The 16,861-nt window shown below is 42.9% G+C and overlaps 1 protein-coding gene across 1 annotated transcript in view; it reads right to left on the bottom strand.

Moving 5' to 3' along the window:
* The window catches only part of homer2 (homer scaffold protein 2), a 29,983-nt gene that overhangs the window by 8,920 nt on the left and 4,202 nt on the right, over window positions 1-16,861 (bottom strand). The window contains exons 2-5 of the mRNA XM_076731564.1: window positions 10,420-10,576; window positions 1,702-1,833; window positions 1,486-1,578; window positions 536-675 (exon numbers count right to left, since the gene is read on the bottom strand). Of these exons, the coding sequence (XP_076587679.1) occupies window positions 536-675; window positions 1,486-1,578; window positions 1,702-1,833; window positions 10,420-10,576 (522 nt within the window). The remainder of the gene's footprint in view (window positions 1-535; window positions 676-1,485; window positions 1,579-1,701; window positions 1,834-10,419; window positions 10,577-16,861) is intronic.

Below are 16,861 nucleotides of genomic sequence, written 5' to 3'. Positions count from 1 at the left end.
CATGGCTGACTTTAAACTGTTTATGCTTTAGTAAAACCCATGTGTTGGGTGGATACCATTAGACAGCGATGGCCCCAGAAAGAAAGGTTGTAAATTAGCAGGTGTAGAATATTCGATTCTGACTGAGCATTGTGATTCGACAAGAGTCATACAGTGAGTGCTCATAATCACAGTGAAGCATTGGTGCATGACTCCTCAAACAGTATCCCCTCTGCTTAGTTTACATTCAAATAACCAGATTCACATCACCCGTGCATTTTCTGGTGCCACTCCAGAGGTTTGTACAGTTTCCACATTATCGCCAGCTGCAGACTAATGCGTGATTTATTTGATCATGATGAGACAATTTCAAATTTAAAAATGTTGCTTAACTTTTTAATCAAATTGATTGATAGATCATGGATAGATTACAGTAATGCTACTGATTACATATAACAAGGTGAGTGTATCATGAAGGGCAAACACATGAAGAGCAAATAAGTTGTGCTGCTCAGTGAAAAGGCTCTTGTGATGTTTCCCTGAAATGAGACCATACCTCTGCTCCACAGCGCTCTTCAGACGCTCGTTCTCGCTCTTCAGCACAGCAGCTTCTGGACCGACATGAGAGATTTTCTCATCATCTGTCCCATTGATGCTGGATGCCTGGTTGGTGGAGGGCGTCTCACGTCCAGACTCCTGGTCGGAGACAGAGGAAGACGTGTTACAGTTCAGGGCAGGTTTTGATTCAGTCAAGGCTCACCTGCAGCCTTCTGACAGTCTGGGTTAAAATCTGTTAATGCGTCTCATAAATTCAGGTCTGACTGTGAAGAAAGGGCCCTGGGCCTCTTTTGGCGAAATGTTGTAAACACCCCGGCACATCAGCTATGACAGCGGAAGGGTGAGGGAAAACTGTTGCCAGTATTCATCATGTCATATGGCCCAGCAGCTTTTTGTGTCTCAGAGCTGAGTCTGATTCCTGCCATCTGGAGTCCGTGCAGGCAGAGAGCAGGCCTGGCAGCTGATGACCGAGCAGTGACTGCCGGATCCACCTCAAATCGATGCTGCTTACCTGCTTATGGAGTTTGAGATCAGCTGAGAAACCTTCACTGTTTTATTACTCTCACTGGCTTCCTTATCCTTTAATTTCTGTGGTGCTTAAGATAAGAGTGATAATGAATTAGCTTCAGATGACCTTCGACCTCTCGTTACATGAATGATTCCTACAATATTCAACACAAGCTTCATACACCTGTGTTCATAGAAATATTTGAACTTAACTGTTTGAGTACCTGATTGTGCCAGAGGCCATTTCTAAACACAGAATCTGCACCTTTGGTGTTTGTGAAGGAAAGTGAGCTTAAACCAAATGCTCTAATTTATCACTTTCTCTGCAGTGCTGCGAGTTTTCGCTCTGTAGAGGCCGACAGTGACTGTGGAGGAGACAGTTAGACAGCAGAGGTGTTGTACTGAATCAGAATTTCAGACAGCAGAGAGATATAATTTTACCTGGGAGTGATTACTCAACGTCTCCACCTTCTCTTGAGATTTGTCCCTCGCTAGCTTGGCTGCTTCTTTTACCTCCTGGAACTTCTCAGCAAACTGAAAATATGAGAGAGACGTCGAAAGAGCTGTGACAACTCTCACACTTGAGTTTGAGGACAAATACATAAATACATGCTTTTGCGAGATCATGTGATGCTGCAGAGAGGTTAGATTTCTCACCTTGGCCAGTTGTTGCTCCGAAGCGAAGCCCAGGCCAAACACAGTGTTGGCCCTGCTGTCCGCCCACTGGCCAAACTTCTGCGATGTCTTAGTGAACGTCATGTTGGGTGTGATGGTGCTGTTGATGATCACCTGTCAGGACAAAACAACCTATCATCAATTTCTTTTGCCGTACTGGAGTAAATCAATACAGATGCACAGACTTCCAGCATCGTCTTGAGGTCCATCAGACCGCCTCACTCCCTCAGAAAAAGGCCTGCTGCTTTGAAAGTTGTGCTTCTTGTTCAGCCAGGACATATTAGAGAAGGAACTCCAGCAGCAGCAGCACCGACGTGATGAATAGTCCTATTGATTTAGCAAAGTACAATCTCCTGTTGTAGCTCCATCCATGCCAGAGTAAATCTCTAATACCTTGTCCTTGTCTTTCACCATACTCACATTGACAAGTCTGACTACATTTGGCTTTTTTTTCTTTTTTTTTTTCCTCTGAGGATAAGCCACTTCATAAAAACAATCAGCTTCATATGCATGCTTGAGAGCCTCTCTACAAAACAATCTTTAAGTTTAAATAAGCACTCCTCTCTATGGAAGGAAATACAGTTTATACATTAAAAATGTATGAGTTTTCCTCTGTTCAAGACATCTGGGGTTGAGCATCCATAGTTTTATCTGAATTGACAGGTAAGGCCATATCACACAACCAGGTCTCACAGTCAAATGAAAGATGGCGTCTCAGAGCCACCAAAAAACTATTAGTCCAAAGACGGCTGCTGCTTCACAGTCCTTCATATTTTCATAATACTGTATTCCTTGAGGCGTTTACTGCCCAAATGAATAATGTAAAATCCTCCACTTTGGAAACGTGGTCACGTGCAGCAACGCAAATGCATTTTAAGCTTCATGGGTCATGAAGAAAGACACGCCATACATTACGCCTCACTGAATTTAATGTGGTCAAGCAGTCCATAGAGACCACAGGGGGTTGGTGGTTGTGAGGGTTAAGCGGGATGCATCGTGTGGTGGGAGGGCATGAGTGGAGGCAGATACTGTATATACTTGTATGCATATGAAAAACATTTCAGTTACGTGTATCAGTCATCTTGTTCCACAGCTACAAATAAGTATTTATTCACAAATGATACACACAAGCAGACACGAGCTTGTGCAATGGTGAAGGCTGACCCACTAACCTCTAAGTAGTCAAATTACAGTCTCCATACTTGTTACAGTAGACATTCACCTGTTGTAGTTATGCAGTGAATGAGCTGCCAGAAAACATCTGCTGCAGTCTAAAACTGGAACCAGTGCACGAGGCAGTGACAGTGGAAATCAACAGATGCTTCGAACCCTCTTTCAGACTGCATCGCTGCACATGTACGTCTCATCCGATATGAACAGCTATGAATGTAAACAACATTAAATCCTGTGCATCTACACAAAGCCAGTCTGACTACCAAGATATAAAATAACTTAAAAGCAGCACATGCAAATTACCCCAACAATTAAGAAACAATAGAAGACAGTTTAATCACAGTGCAGCCCTTGTTTCATAGCAACATGGCTCTGAACACAGGATTCAAGAACTCAAATTGCTGACAGACTCGTGTCCTTTTCTACGCCCCCACTGTCTCCCTCTCCATCTTTTCAGTGGCTGAGGTGTTAAAACACTTTACACTGCATCATTACTGGACACAGAGACCCAAAAAGCAGAGACTGAGCTGAAAGAATGAGCACATTAGCACACAATCAATAGCCTCTTAGACATTTGTGTCCCGTTCAGAACAATGCTAATGGTTCCTGAAGAGTGAGATCACTGCACACACACACACAAAAAATGACCTCATCGGTGTCAAACACTGGAAAGCTTACAGTAGCAATCTCTGATTCAGGCTGCATTCCTGCATCAAGGGGTTATAAGGAGAGTGGCAATTTACCAAGGTGCCGATGATCTGATTTTCGAATGATCACTCGCTTTCCGAGGCTTCATCAAAACAAATGTTACCTAATTTCCTCAGTAGAGGAAGCGGGGCAAAGCCGGAACAACACTCAAACGTCTCACCATAAGCAGCTAAGCGAATATTTAACAGAGCACACCGTGTTGGCTCAAAGAGAAGTGTTAAGATAACATGAAACTTTAATGATCATTGTGCAGAATCTGGGCTGTTGCTGCAGGATAAAGCCAAAACGAAAAGGAAAGAATAAGGTAAACAGACGGTAAACATACATAACCAACCGTTTAAACACCCGCAGACAGTAAAATATAACATGTTGTCATATGTTTTCAGTCAGCCAATCAGAGTCAAAAGTTCAGGTGCCAATTAACCTGTACAGACACATGATATGGAATCCTGGCTAATGATCTGTAAGTAGGACTACCTGGTTTGCCCCCACCCCCCAATCTTCGTGGGCCCTGTGCCAGTATGCTGGTATGTATGAGCGTACATCTCCGTGAGCGAGCGAGTGGGAGTGGGAGGGTGTGACAGAGGGGAGAGCGGAGTGACGCTGGCAGCTGTGCCGGTGGTGAGCCGGGCTCCGGATCAAGTGGCACAGGAGGCGCGCAGAGCGAAGCTCGGCTGGCCAATGGCCTGAGGGTCAGTTAGAAACTCAGAGACAGCCCGGAGGTTACTGGAAAAATCTTCCTCGGCTGATTATGTGTCTGCAGAGCGCACAGAATCTGCAGAGTCAGTAAGGCAGGAGACGTGGAACATGGGAGAGGAGTATATAAGGGAGGGAAAGAGCTGCGATCACTCATCAAGCGCCACATGCCAGACGACTTTATCAAGCTTTTTTTGGACGACGAAAATTTAAATGTCTTGGATATCCTGTTACCCACTCCACATATTATGGACAGTTGAAACACGATACTCTGAAAACACTGAATATTTTGTACGTTTTAAAAAGATCAATAAAGTCAGTATCACAATACTTATAATGAGTACCACACCATTTTACCGTGGTCAACAACTGCAGACTTTAGTGAGTTCTAGCTGAATATGCGGCACAAAGCCTAGTTTCTGAAGGCTATATCTCAAAATAATGGTGACAAATGGGCAATGAGGATAGTCATGATGATGAACAGAAGGAACTGGCAGCCATGTTATGACTGAAACAAGGCCAAAGAAAGACGAGATGATGGTCGCGGTGTCCTCTATCGAAGCAGACAGCGAAATGGAAAATTGGGATTGCTCATCGAGAAGAGGTGTGACGAGGATGAAGAAATGTTCAATGTTTCTTGTATGTCTGCCAACTGCTTTAATGACCTGATGCATATTAGCACACCATATATCAAGGGCTGCAAAAACACAGTGTTCCCTGGTGGCAATGACGCAGGTTTGGAAGGGTGTTGGGGGGGCGGTCACCTGAGTTGGAGTCAGGGTTGCACTACAACATCAAAATCTTAAAGGCTGTTTTCTGTATTACGGCATAAATTCTAGATCTGCCCACTAACACACCATGACTCAGCTGACCTAATATAATAGTTAGAAAGGCTCTAATCTTAGATAACATTAGATGAGGTGGAGCAGATTGGGTTGGGCGTTCGATCCCCGGCTCCTCCTGTCTGCATGTTGAAGTGTCCCTGGGCAAGACGCTGAACCCGATGAACAGGTCAGCACATTGCATGGCAGCTCTGTCGCCAACAATGTGTGAGTGAGGTGAATGGGCGAATGAGAGGCCAATTATAAAGCACTCCAAAGCAGTCCATTTACCGTTCAGTCTAATTTAGCTTTGTGACTATAGAAGGAGTACAGACTATAGCCATTCTGATTCACTGAAGGCTTCTTGATGATCTTCGTCACCCTGACGGTAGAACATGATTATCTAATCACCATCAGACGTGTTACTTAGGTGTGGCCTATTAACATACCAGTGACTGGGTCTTATGAGGACAGTGGATCCTGAAGGAGGCCTGAAACGTCCTCTACTAATAGAAATGCATATGGAACCACACTATGGCTCTGTAGGCATTGTGCAACACTCCCTTTCTACTCTCAAAGTTGTCATATTGACATTTAAGGTGTGTTGATTGAGTCACGATGTAAAGCACTGAGCAACATGCAAGAAAACATTCCTCGTTTGTTGCCGGTGGCCCGTGAACAGCACAGTGAAGGCAGCACCGAAATGTTCTTTCAATCATTATTCGCTCTTCTGATGGTTTTGTTATTTGTGATGCATTTGCAAAGACACATTACAAAGCCAGCTTGTTGCTGCATCCACTATGCCTGCAGGAGAAGAAAGCTCGCTGAGCTATGTTTTCATAGCAGGTGACTCTTCCTCAGAATGGATGCTCCAAATGCAGCTTCATTTCATTGATTGTATGTTTGGCTGACTGCTGAGTAATATTCTCAATATGATGAAACTACTCATCATGTGGACAGCTATAGTTGACTAATGTATGTGGACTTGCCGCCGTAGGAACTGTAGTTACATAACCTTCAAAACGAGCCACAACTTAACCGTGCAAGTGTGCCAAAGGTGCACCGTGGTGCTTTAACAGCACTCCAGCAGAAATTAATAAATACAAATCGCGCTTTAGATGGCATTCATGTTTTTTTATGTGTTTGCTGTCCCAGTTTGTTTTCCCTGACAAAACAGTCAGTGATTTGCAATGCTGTTTGCAGTACTGAACTTCCTGATGTTGGAGATTCACGCAAGCTCAGACCAGCTTTGGAGTGGGAGCATCATAATCCTCATGGATGATTGCTTGGAGGCTTGTATTCAGGGGCTTGATATTAGTGATTCACCCAAACTCCAACTTCCATGAATGGGGCAGTCATGTCCCCTTCATCCCCAATGGACCAAACTCGTTTTCCTGTTGGAAACTTTATGACATACAAGTAGAGAAGCTACAATTCTTTATGGTAGGGTGATGATAACACAGGGTGCTTGGCCACAGGGGGCTGTAATATTGACCTATACGTTAGACTAGTTAAAAATCTGGCAAACCTACCGGCCAGAAACAAATTGAACAGGCTCACTTAGAGTCATTTTAAATTCTTAAGCTTGACAGAAACATGTCTTTCAGTGCCCAGATCCTCAGCACAAGAGCCAAAATGTTAATTTTGGACACAGGCTGGGAGAGACGTACTATGAAATAAAGAAAGAGGGCGTAGTTCAAGAGATGGTAGGATGTAAAAGAGAAAAACACGAGGCAAAAAAAGCACAGAATAGTCAAAACAAGAGAAGAGTGGAAAGTTTTTTTTCTGTTAGGTCAGAACACTATCACACTTTTAATAATTCATAAAGTACAGCAAGAAAACTCTTCACCCTGTAATCAGAGAGCTCACTACGTCGCTGTGTGGGAAGCAAGATTCAGGATGAGCGAGAGTCAAAAGTGCTGATATGCTCCTCTACTTGCCATATCATCATCAGCGAGTTGCCTGGTCATCACGGATGGACGAATATAAACTGACGGTCTGTCAGAGTTAGCGTGTACAGCAGCACAGGCTATTCTTCTGGACAGACCTGTCTCCCTCGCAGCTAGTGCACAAACTAGAAACTATATTTAACATTTATTTGATGCGACTCAACATTTCCTCGCTTACGGTTACTTTGCTCATACCGGCATCACTTTGACTCACTTAAATTAACTGGAAAAGGGGATAAAATGGAAACCAGCAGGACTCGTCTCTATTCAAAATGAGATAACATTTTATTTCAGAAATTTTAATTGTCATGGCTCACATATAGCTACTGCCTGCAGACATTTTATGACACATACTGCTCTGTTACTCTAGGCTGCAGGAGAGTGGAGAGACATGAGGACACAGAGGATGACAGCAATGGAGAGAGAACACCTGGCCTTGAGGAAAGAGAGGACATACCAAAATATAGATGTATCTAGCCAGAAAGAAAGTAGATTTCCAATCTCTTTCTTACAAAGAAAAAATTATTCTTATTCTTATTATTCTTTCAAAAAAGGAAGGACATGAAAGATAAAAATGCGAGTAGTATGGTCAGTGTTGTAGCTCTGTAAGTGCTGCTTGATGACATAACAGATTAAAGTCTTGCCTCTCTGGTTTCTAGCTGTGGGAAGAGAGCGATTTTGAAGCTAACAGAGCTTGACTCAACAAAGCCACGCAGGAATAGAGAAATAACGCATTTTAAACTAAAGACGTTTCTTACTTTAAATCGTCCTGCAAAGATGCACAGGAACATGTTTTCCTGAACTAATGATCCTGACAGCAGCTCTTTATATTTGAGCCAGATGGGACAAAACTTAGTCAAACCTACCAGGCAGATTAGAATAATATGAAATCCAACATGCGGTGTGCATTTATTTGTCACTGTTAAGAGGAGCTTCTCCTTAGCAGAAAATGCTTGCTATGCAAATACTCTGCATTCAGATATATATATGTTGAGCTCCTGTGAGAGCCACCCTTCAGCTGTTGAGTTGGTAATCCGAACGTTGAAGGAGGAAGGAGGAATGAGGAAATAAACAGGGCCACACCACTGTCAACCCATGCAGTCTCTGAAGAGGCTCTGCAGGTCATCTGTGCGATTTAAGATTGTGCCAAAGGTGATCGCCCAGCAGTGTCAGCAGAGGGATGCCGCTGTCGTAACCCTCCTCCACTTTCCACACAGAGAGAAGACTCTGATTGCCATGGAAACACATAATCTACTCTTTCAGATAGCAAGAGAAGAAGGAGGTGTCAGTATGGGATGCAGGCACACGCATATGGTGTCTGTTATCACATGCATGATTTAATCTCCACGTCATGCTCAGATTCCAGAAGAAAAACATGAAATCAGTTCAAAAATCAGTGCAGAGGGATTTGACTGGGAGGGAGGAAGGCTGAGCCGGTGGCGTCGCTGTTTGAAAGCTCCATCGTCCTTGAAGTATGACAACTGTCAGCTGTTTGTTGACAACAGCAAATTCAGATAATTGAGCTTAATTGACACTCTGACAGGTATGCAGCTCGTGGCTGCTCTTGTTAATTTGCTGAAAGGGCTGTTTGGTGATGTTCTGACTTTAATCTTGATGTTACTGTTCTGACGTGTGCTGAACGGTTAACATGCATTTGTAAGCCTTTCATAAACATTTATCTTAACAGAGGCCAATTTAGCGAGACAGCGCACTGAATGACATACGGAGTCATGCTTTGTGAGCCTAGACATGAATATGTGGAGTTGTGTACAAATGTAGATGAATGTAAATACTCTGTATGGTGTACATCTATTCTTAGCTCTCATGCTTCACATACATTGTACACAGTAGTCTTGTTTTTCAGGTTGTGCTGTGTGACACTAATTTTCCTGCACGGGAACAACATTTATGCTATAAACATTCCAATTACAGCTGAGGAATAATTAGCATTTAGCGACTCTAGCCAAACGATATCATGGTGATTATTCTATATCATTACCATCTTACACATTTCTGTGTGTGTTAAGTCACTACTGCTGAATGAAGTCACACAAAAGCGCCTATGCCCCACTGATGAAAGTATTGAAATATTTAGAAATTTGAAGTATTATGAACTGGGTATTGGTCTTGGCATTTCCTACTGCTGCAGCTTCGCTTTAAAGAACTTCAATGGAGAAACACGAGTTGACTTTTATTGTGAAGTAGTCAGGGTTAGGTTAGGTTTGGGTAAAAGCGCAGTGCTCTTGGGGGAGCACTGCGGAGGGCACGGGCTCTCGGGGGCAATGGGGATCCAAAGGATCTTGGGACCCTTTTTATTTGTAGAATAAAAAATGGATCTTGGATCCTTAAAAGGTACTTAAAATTCTGGGGTTAGGGTTAGGGTTAGTCAGGGTCAGTCAGCGTTACACTAACTGCTATGGTCAATCAAAAATGTGTCTACGTAACAATAAAGCGGATCAGTTCGAAATATTGCTGAGACAAATGGAAGAGGAGGAGCAGCCACAGTGAGCTGCAAACCATCTTCGACTTCTCAGCCAGGTAACAACTCCTGTCACTGTGGCCTACGGACTGCAGACTTGTGCCACATGCAGCATTAAATCAGATCACGGTTGCTCACAAAATGATGGAAAAGACCAACAATTGTCTCATTTCTTTTCTCTCTTAAAAACAGTTTTTTTTTTGCTGACCCCACATTTCGTGACCTGTAGTATTCAACCACAACTGCTATGACCACCAGTAACCACAGGTGTTGCCAAATCAACCAGCACTGAAATCTTCGAGATTGCCACCTTAAACAAAAATTGTTGACAATTTTATCCGTATTCCATCGTTTTAGTCATTTATCAAGAAAAATGTTCTCACTAGTGCAAATGAGTGATTCTGGGCTCGTCATTAAAATCTTCTTAAATGTTGTTTTACACATATGAAGAGTGACAGCTGTTTTGAACAACAGTTTAACTTGTGATTGTGCATACATTTGCCACATCCACATATACTGATAATGCAAAATATCCTTATCAATATCATGATATTGATGTCAATCATTTAACCCAGTCTTAATTTCAAACCATTTTTCTGCAGTGTTTTAGCGAGTCAGACGTTTAAAGGGAACCCGGGCAGCCACAGACGACCTGCCTCACATCCAGTGTAGGAAAATATCAAATGGTCAAATGTTAGATTGAAGCTGATCAATGGGAGCTGCACATGTAACATTAATACGCTTCATAATTCCTTTTGTTCAACTGTGGCTTTAAGTGCTTCTTCCTCAGCCTCAACTGTCTCTCCTGAGAGCAGTTAAATGTTTCCCATCATCTCATTCTGATATGATTACACACACACACACACACAAATACCTTGGATCCATCCACGCTGATGATGCGGTAGCTGTTACGCGTGCTGTCGTAAAAATAGGAGACTGTGACAGCCTGCTTGCTGGCGGGGACCCAGTTCTTCTTGGTGGTTGGGTCGATTTGGAAGACGTGGGCCCTGGTGGTGTAGATCGGCTGCTCCCTGGAGAGCAGAGGACAGAGGACAGTATGAGAGAAGGATCTGTAATATGTAACCGCGGATCAAGACGACATCCACTGATCAGTGAGCTGCATTTCATAACATTTGCACACAGTTACTGTGTGTGTGTTGACTTCTTAAAATCTCTCCATCACATTATGCCTGCAGGGACTCTGCTGTGTCTCCAGAGATGCACAGTCCTGAGAGTTTCAGTAGGGATGAGCAGGTGATAATGTAACACAAACCCTAAATCCTTATAGCAACCCAAAGCCATTAGCACATCAACACCTCCTCCCCTCTAAAAGGTGACAGTAACACATATCTACAGTAGGTGTTTGTGTGAGACTGAGCGCTTCTATGAATGTGTATGCACTCACATCTATTGTCTGATGGAAGATTTTCCCTGTGCACTGAATACATCTGAGGCAATTATCTACATGTGTTAACACAGTCAAACAACAAAAAGACTCTCTGTTGTCTTCTCAAAAAAGACCAACTTCAAAATTTTTGCTCAGCTTTTAGTCAACCAAACCAGAAGGTGAACGTCGCTCTTACGCTCTCGTCGTTTTTCCAAGAGGAAAACAAACATAAAAAGCCGCTTACACGATCTGTGCAAACGCCTACACTAACGCCAACATGTCATTCCGATTATACATCTTTATACTTGTCCATGAACTCATTACATTTGTAGTTCAACTGAATTGTTTTGTTAATGTATTTCATGTACTGGTGCAGTGAAACACACATCATTGAATCTGATATCAGCTGTACTTTTCTAATAATATAAACAGTACAGTCTGTTCATAAAAATCTGTTTTTTCAGCTGATTGCACATTTTTTTCTTTTTTTTTTGGCTGACACTGACAGTTTTGTGTTTGCCACTCAGGGCTGAGTGACTGCGGCAACTTCATAGGAGGCACATTTCAATGGAAATTAAACCATCACTAGTACAGGCAGCAGTTAGGAACGTCCTCTAACAGCAGCAACACAGTAATGAGTGATATGAGTACTACGAGGATTAAAGGCATTTAAAGCTATTAACGTCAATGGCAAAGTAATGTTTTCATTTAAAACCCTGAAATTACACCTGTAATAAAAGCAGTGGTGAATCACCTTTATAGAGCAAACTACAATTGTATTGGGACACATTATGTTAACATGACTTCAAACCTTCTTGGGAACAGTAAGTACATGAAAACCCTGCTGAGCCTCTTTCAGCCATCTCAGTGAACACTTTGTGCCATTATTCACACGACTCCAGCTGAGTTTCAGTCCTTCCTAATGGTACTGCTACGTCTGATCATTTTTTCAAATCCAAATCCAGTATTGAATATTCTTACTGAATCCCAATCCTTCTGAGTCCGCTATGCTTCTATCTAGGTTTAACTCATTTTCAGTAAAAAATATGCACATGTGGGTATTATTGCCAACTTATTTTGCCAAATCCCAAATGGAATTAGCTCTCAAAACCCAACTCCACAACGACTGTGATGGGGGGAAAGTTCAAAATCATGTCATATATCTGTGAGAGGGTGAAGTAATCGGCCTCCCAGCGACGAGCGGCTCGCTGCCCATGTGATTCAGAAGAGCAGCAACGTGGGGATGATGTTAAACTTGAATGACTGCAGACTGACAAAAACACAGAGGAAATGCTCCTCCTCTTTATGACACACACAGACACACCTTCATCTCTCTCGAGACACTGATTATCCACTCTCTGTCACACACACTCACACACACACACACACACACACACACCCATATACACAAATACACCGTAACCTGACGACAGTTGAAAGCTGTTGTGAAATATGTTCAGAAAATCCTCTTCTCTGTTTTCTGTTGAAAGCATCAAGGCAAACAGCGCACTACGCATGAACACTACACACTTAACTGCTCTGGTGTGGTATGCAGGTGAGAATATTTATAATGTACAACAGACAGACAGGGAAGCTACACGTTTAGTCCACTCTTCACACGCTTGCACTTTTTCCAGATATGAAGTGAGTTTAAAAAAGTTGCCGTTTTGTACTTTTGTCGCTTTACCAGATTCAACACCATTAGCCATGTCGTCACATCCAAGAATATTTCTAGGACGCTGTTCAAGTGCAGCTTGTGGTAAAAATAACCACACCTGCATGCAGCACGCTCATATTCTCAGTTCCATACAAACTACGCAGGCACTCGACACCGACTGAACGCCAGTGCTAAAAGTGAAAAGCCATTTGCACTTCCCTTCGATGGCAGCACTTTACCCAGACTGGACCCAGCAGGTTTTAATTATCCACTGCAAGTTCTAATTTGAAAAGGTGAGTGCAGGAGGTTGTGACGCTCTCCTGTAAAGTTTCAAGAGTGAGGAATAATTAAGTCGAGAGGCTGGATGAGAGGGATTAGAGGACGCCTCGAGAACTCCATAACACATGCAGGTGAAGAATATGGCAGAGAAGGACAAGACAGATTTATCTTGCTGGCCATCAAAATGTGAATGTGTTTTTCGGACAGGGCGAAGTTTACTTGGCGCACACTGCTTGTTACAACACTTTACAGCCTACGTGGAGAATTTGCTAAATTGCTTCTGTCTTTTATCTCAGTGTTTCTCCTTCTCTTCTCATCTTCTTATCAATGCAATGAAACATTACATTGGTTTGTCCTGGCACCTTCCGCTTGTCCAGTTGATCCCGGCCTCTTGTTTTTCTTGAAAATATGTTCTGGGATGTTTTCTTCGCCATGAGTCTAAGTGTACGGTCACACCAAAAAGTGTCACTGGAATTCATTCATGCGTCCTCACGCAATATGCAAGTAGTGCTGGAGGCTTCATTGACTGCATGCGCGCTGGATTGCTAACTGAACCATAAATTTAAGTGCCACATGGGGTTTTCTTGTACACAAACAAGAGTTTCTCACCAAATCGCACTGTGTGCAGCCGCAAGGCCTAACAAATGTGAGGAGTGCATTTCCTTCCTAATAAAACATTTGCATCTTTTTTGTTTATTTATTTTAAGTCCATTGTTTACACCAATGTTTGCTTGCTTGGTTAGACCGGTTTGTCCTCTCAAAGAGCTGTTTGCTGTCCTGCACATAGTTGTTCTGTTTGGATGCATCATTTTTCACTTCTAATTCATGATTTGTCTCATTTTGGTGGGCTCGTACTCTGTTGAGTCCCGTACAGATCAGATCAGGATTGATTTGATGATACCTATGATCACTAATCTCCAGCGCGCATGGCCTCCCCTCTCGGTTACAAACATGCTCTCAGGAGAGAGCTTTCCTCACAAACTTCCTGCATCAGTTTTGTGTCATAAACCTTTTGAAATCCTGATACTTTCTAGTATTCTTTCTTCCTGCCATTTACTTTCATGACATGAAGGGTTTCAACAAAATGTGTGAAGTGGGCACAAGGGCTCTGAGCTGGACACAGTGGCACAGCCTCAATCTGCTTGGCGCAGCAAAAAAAAAAATATATATATTCATGCACAGTGAAAAGCTTTACATATACCGCACCTTTCAGAACACAAGACGGTGCTTAGAAAAATAAGCCCAAATCCAAATCATCTGAGAGCACATTCTTAAAAAGTCACTAAAATCATTCCAAACAAACAGCTGTTCAAGCTAACAGAAACATAAACACATCTCCTCCTGCATGGCAAGGCGAGAGGTTTCATTAACAGGGTGCAGATGGTGCCATTGTTGTTGCAAAGCATGACAACGACTTGCAAAGCAAGTTGTCAAGAGGACATTCGGTCCAGTATTACTTTAATGCCCTTCCATGAAGTCCCGGTGCAAATAATGTCAGACATGCAGGCAGCCAGCAAAAAATTCATGAGCTAATAAAGCTTTTGCTTCCATTGGGATTATGGTTCTCACAGAAATGAAAGCCTAATAAATTCACTGTCCGCTTTAAGCCTAATCTCAGCCTTCATCTGTTTTGGGAACAACAAAACCCATTATACAGATCACTGTTGTCACTTTACATACACGCACATGCACGCACACACACACACAGGCTGACCTTTGCAGTGGCAGTGTCTGGAGCCAGCTCACACTGGCAGGGGAAGAGAAGTGAAAGGCCACTGCTAAACACATGGATGCACTCACACAACTGTTGGTGGAATCCAGTGATCTGCTTTCCTCAGATAAAAAGCATTAGGTTGATTGATTTTACTGGATAAAAAAAGAAGACGACATTTGGCACTTTGTGGCCGCTGAATTCTCTCTCTCGCTGCTCGGCCCCCATCTGGTGCTTTAAATAATTTACAGGTGTATGTGTGCGTTTCTGTGTGTGTGTGTGTGTGTGTGTGTTTCGGGAGGGGGGGTTTGAGTGAGTCCACGCTGTCTATGCCTACGTACACCTACGCACCCACCTCAGGCCCATCCACACTGATGATGCAGCAGTCGTGTTGTGTGCCTGCGAAAGACTAAATTAAGAAGGAAGGAATGTGCTGACAGTCAGACACCTGAGGACGGAGTCTAATTGTTGACGGGATTGTACCGTACAGTGAGGGAATATGTATCTGTTGTGAATCTACATCCCAAAAGTTATGACTGCACACAAACGCAGACATGCAGTAACTATGATTTCAGTGTTGTGTGTGTTAGCAGTGATGCACGACTAAGCCTGTCTGCTTCTTGTTCTCTTAAATCCTGTGAAATGTTAGCTTGATCACTGGCAGGGGTTTACCTAGACGCAGCATTCTCCAGAGTTTTAAGTGAAGTTTGCTAAAGAGAAGGATAATCCTGCTGCTTAAAGACGACATCTTAAGATGGCGCGGGATGACACCGCGTCCTGAGAAGAAGTGTGAATAGCAGCAGGGAGCTTGTATCTTCGACTGAGAGTTAGGATGGATTTTAATGTGACGGGGTTGCGGTCACATTTGGTTTCGGTTGCATTCGTGTTTTGCTACACCTGTAGGATTCAGGTACGTAGCAGCTTCCACACCAAGTGAGAAAACAGCCTTGTCCAGATTCCTGAGTTTAAGAATCCACTCCAGGCTCACTCCCCAAACAGATTTTCCTCATCAGTCACAGTCAGCGCTTAAGATATTGATCTGTGTTTGGGGAATCTGAGGTCAAACAATGAAACGTCAGACCTCCTACAGGCTTCATAACGTGTGTGGTAGGTAAGCAGTGGTTTAAGATATGTGCGCAGGGACATTCGTCACATCCCTGCAGAGAGTGAACGTAATGTTACTTTACCATCTCCAGAAATCAACACAGATGTGAGGCAGCATGTATAATTACATAAAATTAGATAAATTAATGGAAGGGTTGGATGAATGACAGTGCTGTAGTGCTCAGAAATGAGCAAATGAAGAGGTAAACATGCACTTATGTAAGCTGTATAATTTGATTACTCTTGGTCCTTTCACATGATACTCTTTAGTAAAATGAGCGGAGGCTTTTTCTTAACTGCCGGTATTAATACCGAGGTGTCAAGTCTACCTCTAAATGGGTCAGCGGAGAGATAGCATCAACACACAATGTCTGGGTTTTACACCATGTTTGGAGTGTGAAATGAGCAGAGGACAAATGAACTAGCCAACTGTACATCCAGGTACTATTGGCTGAAGACCCACAGGCACAATGAGTGATGTTATAATATGATCTCGTCACTAGCGAGACAACATCTCTCTGCCAGTGGGCCTTCATGAGCTCATTGGCCTGTTTAGAAATATTTTGTCTCCCTTTGAAAGCAAAACACAAAGCCGAATAGACACTTTCAGTGAAATGCACCACATTAATGTCAGCGACCTGATGAAAACACACGCAGCAAACAGTCCCATTAACAAAACACACAACTTTGGGAGCATTCAAAGTCTTTTTGGCATGTTGATGTGCGTAATGAACACATATCACTCCACCACTCTAAGTGCTGTTGTGTCAAATTCTCGATTGTCAATTTGTCTCCATGAGACAGGCAGTAAAGAGGGACAATCACCTGACTACATCAGTTACTTAAGATAATTATATTTCCAGCACAATATGTAGAAAACGCCGCCTATGATCCCAAGTAGTCTGACAAATAGAGGGAATTTGTATTTCTGTCTGTTCAAAGAACTTCATGACAAAAGCTGCATTAGTCACTTGTCAAATACCTACAGTGCATTAGGGGAGGAACACTAACGCGTATCATTCCTCACTTTTTCTGCAAGTTACAATTGACTTTTCTGTGGCACTGAGTAACAAAAGAACATCTTCTCCCAAATCTGTCAGCGAGGGAAAATGAGAAACTCATATCTAGGTCACAGGGTGCACAGATCTGGTGACTCTGGCAATATGAAAATGGCAAAT

Source organism: Chaetodon auriga, chromosome 1 (genome assembly GCF_051107435.1).
Source record: "Chaetodon auriga isolate fChaAug3 chromosome 1, fChaAug3.hap1, whole genome shotgun sequence".
Taxonomy (NCBI): Eukaryota; Metazoa; Chordata; class Actinopteri; order Chaetodontiformes; family Chaetodontidae; genus Chaetodon; species Chaetodon auriga.
The sequence above is the reverse complement of the archived record's forward strand: the minus strand, read 5'-3'. Positions and strand labels throughout refer to the sequence as shown.